Source organism: Penicillium taxi (assembly GCF_028828555.1).
Source record: "Penicillium taxi strain IBT 34144 chromosome Unknown utg000005l_segment0_segment0, whole genome shotgun sequence".
Classification (NCBI taxonomy): domain Eukaryota; kingdom Fungi; phylum Ascomycota; class Eurotiomycetes; order Eurotiales; family Aspergillaceae; genus Penicillium; species Penicillium taxi.
Genome location: NW_026643207.1, coordinates 3,399,049 through 3,412,193, shown reverse-complemented (window position 1 = coordinate 3,412,193; position 13,145 = coordinate 3,399,049). Strand labels below are relative to the sequence as shown.

Genomic DNA, 13,145 nt, shown 5'->3' with positions numbered 1-13,145 from the left:
TTAGGAAAAACAACGATCACATCTCATCTTGCTACGTAATATTACACGATCAGCACAAGATAAGCCCTGGAGTACACATCATGCGTATCAATCTGAATCGAAACATCTGAAAAGATTCTCCACAATAGGTAGCCATATGTGGATTGCCCAGGTGGAGAGTTTTTCTATTCTTAGCTATACTGTAAATATGTTTGCTACTACTATTACTTCTTAATTTTACCCTAATTTAAGGGACGACCCGATTTCACCTGGCAGAATAGGATGGACTTATGAGTGTTCGAACATACGATTCAATGTTAAGAATCAAAACTAAGCCTGAAACTTTACCCCTGTCTTTGGTTCAGCTAGAGAATGTCGATGCCATGTAAGTAGATTCCCGATCCCGGACGCAGGCTGAGGACACTACATACATCATCTGGTCAAGGCAGATGATACCGAACATGCACTGTGCAAGATTGTTAGGGATTTTAGGCAGATGGCAGATAGTATCTGCCATCTGCCAACTCTGCCACCCCTTTTTGGTATAGCAGATAAAATGGCAGATATTAGTCATCTCCGCCATCTGCATCTGCCATGCCAAGCGGCAGATATGGCAGATATGGCAGATGTATCTGCCAATTATCATACGATATCATGTGATTATAATATCGCTAGACAATTTTCTTCTACCCTAGTATAAACTTGTAACGGCGTGGGTTGCAAGAAGGCTGAGAGAGGCAATGGACTCTCTACATAAGCTGGCTGAACCAGCTGTCAGGGAAGCAGGGGTTCCCCGGATAAGCTAGTTAGAGATTTGCCACTTCCTGATGTATTTAACTCTCTGAGGTCTTTGGACTCTTGAAGGAGTTCAAGAGTTGTTCTTGTCCCCAATTTACCCTAGTGGAATTGAGCCCTATGGGATACCACACCCACACCTCCATCCTCTGGTAGCCTTCTCATAATAGTTCTTCTCTTGTTTACGGTAGCCCAACCGCATTGGACTCTAACCCTTACAAAACTATCATTCTTCTCTTATTATATTTCATGGATATGGAGTCAAATAGACGAGTGACTCGTGGTAATGGGACTGCGCCAACTGGTTCCTATAATATTCTTGAAAATGGATTCGATGCTCTTGAAGATCCATCTCAAAACGAACTGACAACGCCTATTGAAAGCCAAGAATCCCTTTCTCAAGAGCCTTTTCTACCTTCTCTCTCTTCTCCATTATATCCTTCTATTGAATCGATACCATCAGTATCTCCTACCCCTTTCTCTCTTTCCCAGACACCAAAAACCTCAGGATTTCTTACCCTAAACCCAAAAAAGACTTCGAGTTCCTGGTGCTGGTCATACTTTAAGATGACTCAAGTTCAGAGGCAATGGGTTGTGAAGAAATCAGGGAAAGTCAAGCATCTTTAGACATGTGCATGGGTTGGGTATGGGTCAAAATTCATACCCATACCCAACCCATCAGAGGTAAGGTAAACCCATACCCATACCCAACCCAACCCACGTGGGTATGGGTTGGGTATGGGTCCCATATGGGTATTTTTGATGCCTTAATGCCTGATTTTCGCCTCAACCTAAACTAAATTAGGGTAATTAGTGCCTTAGTGCCTAATTTTTGCCTCAATCTAGTACTAACTAGGTGACAAATATCACGTGAAATAAAAGTCTTGGCAAAAAGATGGGTTTATGGGCTGGGTGTGGGTTTTACTTCAAACCCATACCCAACCCATATGGGTTTTGGGTAAAATTTCTGACCCATACCCAGCCCATTGTGGGTTGGGTTGGGTTGGGTATGGGTTTACCCAACCCAATGAACATGTCTAGTTGGTGATTCATTACTTAAATCTTTAGCTTCTCCGATTGAAACTATACAGGCTTTATCTAATTGTGCTCGCTTAACCTCTGTCGTACTTAATTACCGTTAACTTAGTGCTGGCTCATTTGAACGGCGATTGGTGATCCGAAAGCCACTGCATCTGTAACTAAAGTACAAGCCTGCTTTAGTAAGACGATATACCAGCTGGTTATCTGGATCTTCGTCATTGTCTCTAGCTATCATCTTATATCCGACGGCTTTGCCAATTTTGGTAAAACGTTGGTGGCGTTTTACCTACTTCCTTATAGGTGGGTGTATCTCTATAACACTAGACATAAGGGCGTCTACACCTGTGAACGTATTCAAGATGGGATGTAGTAGACCTCGATAGGGTAGTGTGAGGAATCGTACTGTTCGATGGAATTTTATATAGCTAGTCTTTCCTCCCATTATTCCATACCCTAGAGCATATTATGCTACATAATGGGGAGCTCGTCTCATGAGTCTACTAAAAGAGGCATACCGCCAGCCGTTAATCGCCTACCCAGGAGGAGAGAAGTAGAGCGACCATGTTCTATTTGGTACAAATGGTGAAGCGAGGGGTCTCAAATTCGTCGAACTAGGCCTGAATTTACTCCGAATACTAGTTTTTACGGATAAATCCTTCGCAAACAACAAGGCTTTGTCATTGCAGATCTGAGCTTGGGATATGTTATCGTTTGGCGGATGGCAGAGAAAAAAAATTATCTGAAACGCTCTTGTCGGTGATACCAATGTCGCCGACATCATCCATTGAATTCCAGTGAAGTGCGAGAGACTTACTCGCAGCGTCCTAGTATCGGAACTGTATGCAACAGTTCAGGGCTGGTATATCGCTTTCGTAATAGAGTCGATTAATGAAATGAGATCTAACTTGGGCTTTTTCCTCTTCTGCGCCCACTCTAGCTAGCAAACATAGCCACAGCGCTACCGACAACATAAACACATAGGAGTTAATATCGAAAAAGAGCGACATCAGGAACGAACACTTCTACACTTGAAGCGGGAGATCTTTGGGTAAGACGTATCACTTACACCATCTGGAATAGCTCTAAATGAATCAATCAACTTTTAACCCGTATCTGCTTCACAGAAAGTATCCCACAGACTTTGGAATTGTTGGACTCCAAACAAACGATATTATATTTAGGGGCATTTCAGCAAAATTGAGTAGACCTTTTAGAATGTTTTTTCATCGGCCTTGAACTTTGAAATACAGCCTATTCAGAGCGGTTCCATGTGTACCAGGGTAGTTTTGATATCTGTAATTTTGGAACCTTGAACTGTTCAGGAGAGCTCAAAGGATGGAGTTTGGTAGAAACAGGGGCATTGAATCCTCCCATATCGAGTTTGTCAAGACCTGTTTGTTGGATCCATCCGCATTCATAATCATAATTTGTCCATAAGGCTGAAAAATATCATCATAAAGAGCAGATTCGTATTGGAACCCAAACATGCCGGTTGACCACAAAATCCGCCCATCAGCTGTCCAAACACCATGTGCATCGTTGGCACCGCTGCTCGTCAGCACCTGAAGATCAGTTCCATCCGAAAGAACAGTGCAGATATCATAATTCGTCTTGCTGACCTTGCGAGTGAACAGAATACGCTCGCCGGTCGGTGAGAAGGCCGGAAGATTGTCCCATTTGTCTGTGATCTGTGTTATCTTCCTGGTTTCAAGATCTAGCACACGGAGACCGAGCTCAGCCTTGTTGCCGGATTCTGAAGTCGTAGCGCCCCAAACGCGATACACGATCATTTTGCCATCATGAGAGTAACTGGGATATCCAGTGTTCAGCAGGCTGCTGTTGAGAATATTATAGCTGCTATGTGTGAGAGCTTCTAAGCGACTTCCATTCTTGGTGGAACGTAAAATCCAGCCACCGAATTTCTCTCGTGCCTCGAACCAAGTCCCGACGCCAAAGACTAGCCATTCTCCATCAGGAGACCAGCTAGGCTGAAAAGCCCCAGAGAGACCAATCGCTGCCATTGCAGTGTCAATTAGACCCGTACCTCTTGCATCATAGACTACAGACCAATTCTTCCCTCTGGTATTGTAAGTGATGATGGTTGAGTTTGCTAGCTGGTTTGCTGTAATGGCAATTTGATTCTTTGAAGAGAGCTGGGGGAAGACATCTGTGAAGCGATAGTCCCAGTCCTGATCCCAGCTATAAAGTGACTTGTAGAGAGGACGAACACTCCACGAGATCTTTTCGTAGATGACATACTTGCCGTCAGGTGACCAATCGGGCGAGCGCACCATGTTACTAACGTAGGTACCGTTAGTCATATATACTCCATGCTTGATACCACCCTTCAGCAAGTATCCAATTGTGTTATTGTTGATATATTGGGGGAAGACCTTGATCCCAGAGCCTTCAACTTCGACATGACGATCTTTACCGGTGGCAAAATCCACAGATACGATCGTTGAATTCGCAGTTGCAATCGATTCGGGCCGATGCGAATGCCACGTTGCTTCACGAGTCATCTCATAGTAAATAATGCGCCTACCATCCGGTGACCACTTTGGGGAACCGAGACAGTGAAACGGCTTGGCGACAACTTGGCGAAACTCCATTCCATCCGGGCGAATAGCATAGATAGAAAGCTCTTGCGTGTGCTCCCATCCATTATGGCCAAGGTAGCCTTCCTTACCATGACCGTCCCAGAGGGTATTTCGATCAGAAGAGAAAGCAATCCATTCTCCATCTGGAGACCAGGCTGGACGGAAGTATCCATGCATCAAAGACAGGTTTGTCGCTCTCTGAATGCTTAGAATATCGGTAACGTTCCATTTGTCGCCAGTTTTCAGATCAAGTATCCAAATATTTGCCGTATGAGTGTTTTCAGTGGATACGTAGGCCGCCAACGTCCCATTGGGAGAAATAACAACCGAATCCTCCACAGCGGGAGAAGCAACCAGTTCTTGAAGCTGAGAGCCATCGGTACGTACTCTGTAGATATCAGAATTCCCATCACCATTGCGCTCGCCGGTAAATGATATCCAACTCCCATCGGGAGAAAAGCTGGCATGATATTCATACACAGGGTGGGCCAGAAGAGGACGCTCATTAGAGAAGTCCGCATTGGCAATAAATAACTCTGAAGTACCAGGGGAAAGCCTGTTCATGAGAAGTACACCCTTCTTTCCGGTGATTTTGGAAACGGTACTTGGGACATCCACGCATGGATTGGCGGAGGGGACACTAAAAGTGGTATCAGCACGCAGGTTCGCCTGTTCCTCGTCCTTCATGACTTTATCATAGCTATATGGGCAGCTCGCCAGAGTTGACCCTGTAAGCCCCAACAGAATAAGGAATGATGTGTGCATAATCTCTCAAGGATTAGTTGGGGTTCTAACTTTTACCTTTCAAGATCAAAGAAAGTAGGAGTACATATGTAGAAACCGAGGGAGAAAAGTATAACATCGGCCCAATGGTTGAATAGATGTAGAGCGGAACATAAAGCTGGAGCGGCGGATATACCTAGTTTTGTGAGAGAATTGAAAAGTTTGTTGTTTCATTTCATCCGTCAGACTTGGTCGGTTTGTCAATTTGTGGATAATCAGTTACCAGTGCGCAAGGCTGGTAGCCTAGTAAGAGAAGGGGTTTCCCGAAGTCAGCTTCAGAAGAAAACTTGGAAGCACTGCCACTTGGAATAAATAAAGATTACCTTTTAAATAGCTATCGGTTAGAAATAACAGTTCTGAAGTTTTCAACAGGTCAAGACCGCTTGAGTAGTGTTCAGGTTACATGTAGATGTTTGTATAGAAGCTTTTAAGGTCACTCCAAATGTCAGCCATTCACACCGACATGCATGTCCAGGTGCTTAGCACTAGCATTGGCACATATACTTTTTTGAATAGTCTCGAGGTATATACATTGCCCAGATGTGCTGAGGTCCTACACCTAGGTACAGCCCGAGGGTCTGTCAGCCGAACTGGCTGGAACATTCGAGACCTTGGAAACACAAGGAGCAGTAAGAAATCCTGAGCAGCCCCGGAGAGAAGATTGAAGATCAACAATCTCAAGTAGGAAGCCTTGTAAACCCTAGAAGAGTAGGATATGCTCAGGTGTAAAATATAGCCAACTCAGGGTCTAAGAGTAGGTAATGCATACCTTTACAGCCTGCTAATTAGGTAACTTAATGGAAAGGCGTCACACAGAAGCACCAGTTTATAATAGCTATTATCATGCAAGTAGATCTGGGAATCATCTTTTTTTCTGTATATGAGAAGTATCATTTCAAAATCAATCAATTTTTGGTGTTGAAGCAGATCAGATGAATCATTTCTCTTGTACATGGTTCTTGTACATAGTTCAGTTGCCCGAGTCAGTAATTTCTTACCTGTCTCAATCATGTCAAGTCAAACTAGAACACACCAAGGACAACTAGAAAACTCATAAAACAGACAGAAAATGAAGATAGATCAATTAAATATACCTAGGTATATTTCTATAATTGAACCGCTCTCGCAGGCACCAGACGCGAGGAGCTTTGCGTATGCATCAAATTCGCATCGAAATCGGCTTATATCACGACCCCATGAGATATAGGGTTGCCGTTGTCGTGAAAAAGCTTCAATACAGACTTTTGTCCATCTAGATCTACATCAAATGATGAAGACGCATCAGAACGCGCAATCTCTCAACTTTGGAGGGGTCCGTGTCTGCTAGGGAAGCGTTTCCTGGATGCATAGTATGGTGGATGTGGGAAAAATGGACAGGGGAGTTAATCTTATTTTATTTTCTGACCTTATTGGTGGTTTTTTACTCCGTAATTCCACTTCTACATACGACATACATACTTCGGATATCGGAGTAATGATATCCCGCCGCCACTCCCGCATGCTTATCGATAACTTCCCGCTTCCCGCTTTCCGCACCCCGCATCGGGCCGATCCCTTCAAGCATATCAGTAATTTTAAACGCTGCTCACACGCCTACTGTAGCATCTCTCTCCACCATATATTCTCAATGTCTTAGATATGATATTATTTTATCTTTCGTTACTTTTTTTTTTTTCTAATCTGTAGACCTAGTTAGACGTATGATATGGCGTGAAAAGGCCGTAGCAAAATTTGCTGTCCATGCATAGTACAGGAAGACCATGAGATAAATATGGAAATCTTTGGTTTATCACAGAAAAAGCTACTAAGTACAGAAAGAGCCCATTACCGATGCCCCCGTCTCCTAACATCCCCCTGTCCAAAATGAGACGGAATTTTAGGCACAGGATGACTAAGGGCAGCAATACTTCCCTTCATCGAGGCTGAACCACTGCTACCACCACTCCTCTTTTTAGGTTGAGTGAGCAAAGTCCAAACCTCGCCCATGTTAGCCCGGTGAGCAGGCAACATGCTATATTGCATACCGTAGAGGTTGCGGCGGTGGATGGGAGGTACAAAGCGGCCGGTTACGAGGCAGAAGATGACGCTTGGAGCTAGGTAGTGCTTTCGGAGTCGGTGGCCGAGTTGGAAGTATTGGTCAAACATTGCGCGGAGGGGGAGTGGTATAGACTAGTAGGCAGTTAGTGAGGTTGCTCGACATAGGAGTCGCTTAGAGATTATGTTCCAAGAGACGAAGATAGACGAACCTCCATATGAATGTATGAAACAGTCGACGACTCGATGAAGAGTTGTGTGTATGATTCCTTTCTGATCTCGAAGCGAATGCCGCCTGGTAGTCGCATCGAGTCTTTCACACGCAACATTAATGCAAACAGGGGGAAGTGGTTCAAGAATGCGAGGCAGGTGTCCAGACTGGCTTTCATTGAGATGATCAACATGCGGGCCGATGCAAATGTGAAGTAGAAGACTACAACCGTCGGTAGAAGGAAGAAGAGTACGGTGAAAAGGATAGTGCCGAGGAGAAGTTGGTCGAGGTCATAATCGCACGAATCTATTCGGTTGCGCAAGACGTTTCGCTTTTTCCCGCGAAATAGATGGAAGAGTGAGATTATTATAGTGAGCTGCCAGTTGAATATCCTGGCAGAAGCGATGTAGAAAGAGTAGATATGAACGGTTAGGATGGAAAGGAGGTCGGAGAAGAGGGCGATTGGCAGGCTAGCTCCTGCAAAGCTGGAACAGCCGATGATGTAGATGACATGTGGGAGGTAAGGTTGGAGGTTGGCAATGCAGGCTGCCCAGTTCTCGATGACCCATAGGAATAGATCGCCCAGAAAAGCGGCGAGTTCGTTGTTGAGTTTCAAGCCCGCAGGCCAGTCCATTAACCATGAAATAGTACGTTGCAAGCCTTCGACTGTCCAACCGGTCAACACGGTGTTGATTTGAGAAGCCACCCAATTGGCGTTATCAATTATATATGATCCCAGGGCAATTCCGATAATCACATCATTGGCCACGAGCCATAAACTGTTGTAAAACCGGATATAATCTGGATAGCTTGTTGTCACACTTTCCCAGTTATCCTTTCTTTGTCGCAGTTTGACATACTGGATGGGCCAGTAGCAGAACTGCTGTAGTCGAATATCAACCTGTTGGGCGGTTGCTGAAATATCTTTGATAGCAGCGGCGTCCGGTCTAGCCCGCCACTCGAGAATTCTCAGCACAATCTCCGCTACAGATCGATGTCCGACTAGACCAATGACAAAGATCCGGGTTACAACAGGCCAAATCCACTCCCAGAACATGTGGGCAATGCAGACAACGAACAGTCCCCACAAAGTCGTAGCAGATTCTACCACACGCTCCCCGACACTCATGCTTCGCTTCGCGCGTATACCAATTAAATGACTGTTTTTCTTCATTAGCTGACTCAACTCGTAGGCACAGTTGATCTGGTTGATGATCAAGGGGAGTGCCTGTTCCTTTTGGGAAGGAATGTGTTTGACAACAGTATGAAGTTTCAGCTTCTCTACTAGGACTCTATGTTGAGTCTTGTTTTCCTCTTCTTCGGACCCAGCGGTACTGGTCAATGGAGCACCCGTCTCCGATGTCGTAATTTTGTCACCCAAAGCAAGAGAGATCGGTTCCAGTGAAACATACTCCATTCGCGTCGGATGTGGCCGATGGTACATGATGACCTGGACGGATAGATTCGCCTCAGTAGGACAATATACTCGTGGCACTTGGCTCTTCGAGGGCAGATTTGTGGTAACATTCAGATGAGAAGGGTTGAACGAAGTCAGGTCCAGACTCGAATTTGTCGAACCGAGAACATGCATCTGAGAGCGACCACATAGGGCAAAGATGCGAACAATAGGGTGCGGGCTGTTTCGAAAGAGGATTCCCGCCCGAAGCGCATTGTCAACGTTGCGAGCCTCGACATCGTCAAGGACCGTAAGGACGAATAGGTCTAGTTCCGAATTGCGCCAGCCGATAATCACACCCGGTGATGAGGATCGCGGGAGGTCATATGGCCAAAATACCCGCAGCAGCTCATCGCTCATGAGCATGTTGTCATCCTCCACCTAGCTCTTAAAACGAGCCTCGCCGGCGCAATTGTTCTCGCGCAGAGACTCCAAGGTTTACGTGGCGTGGATGCTGTATTAAATGGTAAATTTTAAGTAAAGTTTCACAAGAAAACGCTTTGCTCGCGCAATGACCATCGCGGGTAAGGGTAGCTCACCAGTGAACCTTCTTTCGAGGCAAGATGGTTGATCGGGAGAACGAGGAGGAAGAAGAAGAATGAAAGAAAAACAAATCCTTTCAGCGTCCGAGTCTTTGAAGAAGAAATTTTGTGAGTGACTGGGCCATAGAAGAGCGCATGGAGAGGCGTTTGACGGCCCACAGAAACAACGATCGGAGACACTTACAACGACACCGTGGTCCCAGGCAAAAATGGCCAATTCGTAGAGACGAGTGACAAGGTCCCACCTGGCGGTAATATAGCCAGCGACGAAGATCCCAAGGGTGAGGACGGAAAAGGGGTGCATGAATCAGGCTGGTTAGAGCGGTCCGCGTTTTAGTTTGCGCGCATCGCTATATGAGGGTCGAAGGGGTTTCTGGGGGTTATGAGGCTTGTAGGACTATTATCGGAGGAAATTGGATAGCCAAAAAGAGTTGAATTTGAATTTGTTGGGCGAAGGAGTTAAGGACGAAATTCGAGGTCCTAGTCTAAGCCTTTCTAGCTGTTGAAGGCGCGCTCGGCGTCTAGAACGTTGAGAATAGCCCACGTGACTGTCCCCGGATTAAAGCTAAGAACCAACAAACTACATCATTCATGTTCAGTCATGTTTAGTCTTATGGCAATATAAAGAAATGACCGAAAGTATTCATTCAAATGTAACGTATATAATCTTCTTAATAATGATCCCCGATTTGTTTTCCGAGCACCTAAACTCCAAGCTTCAGAGGTTCGCCCTTTATAGAGCCTTGATGCCCTGGAACATCTTGTTCGCTTGCAACTTCTCATCCCCTTTAACCAAGTCACGCATTATCTGGCGCTTTTCCTCAGAGGATATGTTTTTACCTTCAATCTCAGCCTTCCATTTTACCAACATGTCCTTCAAGAGGGCATTGCCCTCCTCCACTTCCTCCTGGGAGTACTTATCAAGCGAAGGAGCAGGCTGCTGCTGATCCGAAGTAGCAGATGTAAAGTCCTCGAGCTCCTCAGCTTTTTGACGAGCCATGTTGACGACCTTAGTAGGAAAGCGAACAAGTTCAGCAACGTGGATACCAAAAGATTGGTCACAGATTCCAGGCTCGACACGGTAGAGCAGGGTAACTTGTTGCTTCTTCTTGGCTTCATCGTCAGCTTCAGCTGCAGTTTCCGTGCCATCACCGATGAATGCGACAACGTGTAGGTTTTTCACAGACTTAGGGAATCGATCGGACAGTGCCGTCAACTCATGGAAGTGAGTGGCAAAAAGACCGAAGCAGCGGATTTCTGTCACAATGTGCTCTGAGATAGCCCAGGCAAGACCGAAGCCGTCATATGTGCTAGTTCCACGACCAAGCTCGTCGACGATGATCAGAGAATCGGATGTGGCAGACTTGAGAATATTCGCGGTCTCGAGCATCTCTGCCATGAAGGTTGACACTCCCTTCAGCTGGGAGTCGCTAGCACCAACTCGGGCAAGGATGCAGTCAAAGATGGTCAGTTCTGCCTCAGTGCAGGGCACAAAGCAGCCGGTCTGCGCCATGAGGGCGATAACACCGATCTGGCGAATGTAGGTGGACTTTCCGCCCATATTAGGACCGGTAATGATGAGGAAGGAGGATTCATCACGGATCAGGGAGACGTCGTTAGTGATGAAGGAGATGTCGTCTTGCATCTCCATACATGGGTGGCGGGCTTCCTTGAGAACGGTGTTACCCGTGCCTCGGGCGTGCATCTTTGGACGCACATATCCCGAAGGGGCATGGACAGAGGCATGGGCAAATGCCACGATAACGTCAAGGTGAGCAAGTACGCCGGCGAGCTGTTCCAATACAGGACAGTAAGAGGCAGCGACATTAACAACCTCTTGGACAAGACTGGACTGGTTTCTGTTGTAGGTCGTTGAAAGCTGGTCGTGGTCTCGACGATAAGATTGCAGAGTGGTAGTCGTGAAATAGACACCGTTCTTTTGAGTAGAGCATTCTTGGTATTCACGCTTGTTGCGGATGCAGCCTGCTTCTGTGCGAGTGAGGCGGAAGCACCAACCGTGAGTTTTGTGGTTTTCAAGGAACAGTTTCTTCTCCATATCTTGATTCAGATCTTTGGCGACGCGACGGTGTTCCTGGTCCATGTCATAACGAAGCTTATCAAGTTTCTTCCGAATGATGCGCAGATTCTCATCGAATTCGGGCTTGATGATGAATTCATGGTTCTCAAGGGCGTCAAGATCAACCGTAGTCTCTACCATCTCCTCCAGTCGGGCCAAGCTGTCCGAGTGGGCCCGAAGTTTGGAGGTGTATTCAGCTTCCAGTGGTGTCTGGTATTGCTCATCCATAACATCCTCAAGTGCACTGACGAATCCAGGCAACCGAATTGATACCTGGTATGCGCGAACGACATCTTCCAAGTTAGCCTGCTGCCGCTGGAAACGCTTTGAAAGCCGGTAGAGGTCTGGAATAGCCCGAAGGTGTTCTTCCTGCATGGTCTGGCGCAACTCGGTGTTCGACACGAAAGCCTCAACCAGCTGCTGTCGCTGTTCAATCGCAGCAAGATCCATCAGCGGCTGCTTCAGCCACTGTGCCAGCAGCCGGCTACCAACAGGAGTCTTGCAGTGATTCAACAAGCCAAACAAGCTCATACTCTTAGAACCGTCTCTGGGACCAGGCATCAGGTTCAATGCACGAAGAGCAGCAGCATCGAGCTTCATGTACTGCGACAAGTCATGTTGATAAAGCTGATACTGACCGAAGTGTGTCGGATCAGTCATGACGCCAAGGTACTTAATCAACGCCGAAGCCGAGCCCATAGCAAGCTTCAGATCTGTCTGAGGTAATGTAGCAGTGGAACGTTCATCTCGGAGCAGCCTCGACAGATCCTGCTCGATATCCCGAACACCATAATCAGCAGCCGGCCGTTCAGAAATAGCAATGCCACAACTATCAGCAATAGCCCTAATCTTGGCAAGCTCCACATCCTTGCGACTAGAATCCATCTGCACGAGACACTCCTTCACACCAAGCTGAATTACCAGTGACTCAAAGTTAGAGTAAACGTCATTATCAAGAAACTCGCTCACACCAAGCTCTCGCACACTAGCATCTGCAAAGCAGACACCAACATTCCTCGCCTCAGCCGCCCGGGCAGAGATCTTCACTGCAAGAATAATAGGAGCAGAGTCCATCGACAACGCACCCACGGCACCAAGCTCGTCTTCGACGTCCTGCAAATTACCAGGACTGGCCTGTTTCACCAGCTTCCAGTTGCCTTTACCGACGCCGCCAGAGCCCCAGATCTCAATGCGCTTGTTCAGGCGGAATAGTGATTCACGAAGAAAATTGCGGAACACTGTCTCGCTCATTGTTACGGAGGGGAGGCCGCCTGTCTCGCTGCGGCCTAGGTTGCGGAGGACGGAGGTCGTTTTGTAGACGGTTCGGGCGATGAACTCGGCATCTTCGCCGTGGGAGGAGTACCAGTCGCCTCGATCGAAGACACGGATTGTTTCATTGTTTTCTGTATCGGGGAGGTTGCGGTAGAAGCGAATGAAACCGACTTCGTCGTCAACCTAGATTATCGGGTTAGTTATGCGGAATTTTCAAGGTCAAAGCATAAGAACTCTACCTTTAGATCAGGTCGAGAAGACATCCTGCCGGTGATAAAATTTTGAATAGTACAAAGGGATAAAACTCCGACGAAATTGTATTATCTGTGAAATTGACTGGTCTAGGACGCGACGC

At 46.6% G+C, this 13,145-nt stretch overlaps 3 protein-coding genes across 3 annotated transcripts; all 3 read right to left on the bottom strand.

Annotated features, from left to right (window-relative positions):
• Positions 1-3,143: 3,143 nt before the first annotated feature.
• Positions 3,144-5,180, bottom strand: N7495_008571 (uncharacterized protein; the record flags this gene model as incomplete). Its single annotated transcript, XM_057211222.1, has 1 exon — positions 3,144-5,180. The coding sequence occupies one exon, from the start codon at positions 5,178-5,180 to the stop codon at positions 3,144-3,146; it is 2,037 nt and encodes a 678-aa protein (XP_057060765.1).
• A 1,842-nt stretch (positions 5,181-7,022) lies between these two features.
• N7495_008570 (phosphatidylinositol N-acetylglucosaminyltransferase) lies at positions 7,023-9,745 on the bottom strand (the record flags this gene model as incomplete). The annotated part of the gene is made up of 3 exons (XM_057211221.1): positions 7,023-7,367; positions 7,445-9,280; positions 9,626-9,745. 3 exons carry the CDS (start codon positions 9,743-9,745, stop codon positions 7,023-7,025), a joined length of 2,301 nt encoding a protein of 766 aa, XP_057060764.1.
• A 429-nt stretch (positions 9,746-10,174) lies between these two features.
• On the bottom strand, positions 10,175-13,053 carry N7495_008569 (mismatch repair ATPase MSH2; the record flags this gene model as incomplete). Its single annotated transcript, XM_057211220.1, has 2 exons — positions 10,175-12,973; positions 13,030-13,053. 2 exons carry the CDS (start codon positions 13,051-13,053, stop codon positions 10,175-10,177), a joined length of 2,823 nt encoding a protein of 940 aa, XP_057060763.1.
• Positions 13,054-13,145: the final 92 nt, after the last annotated feature.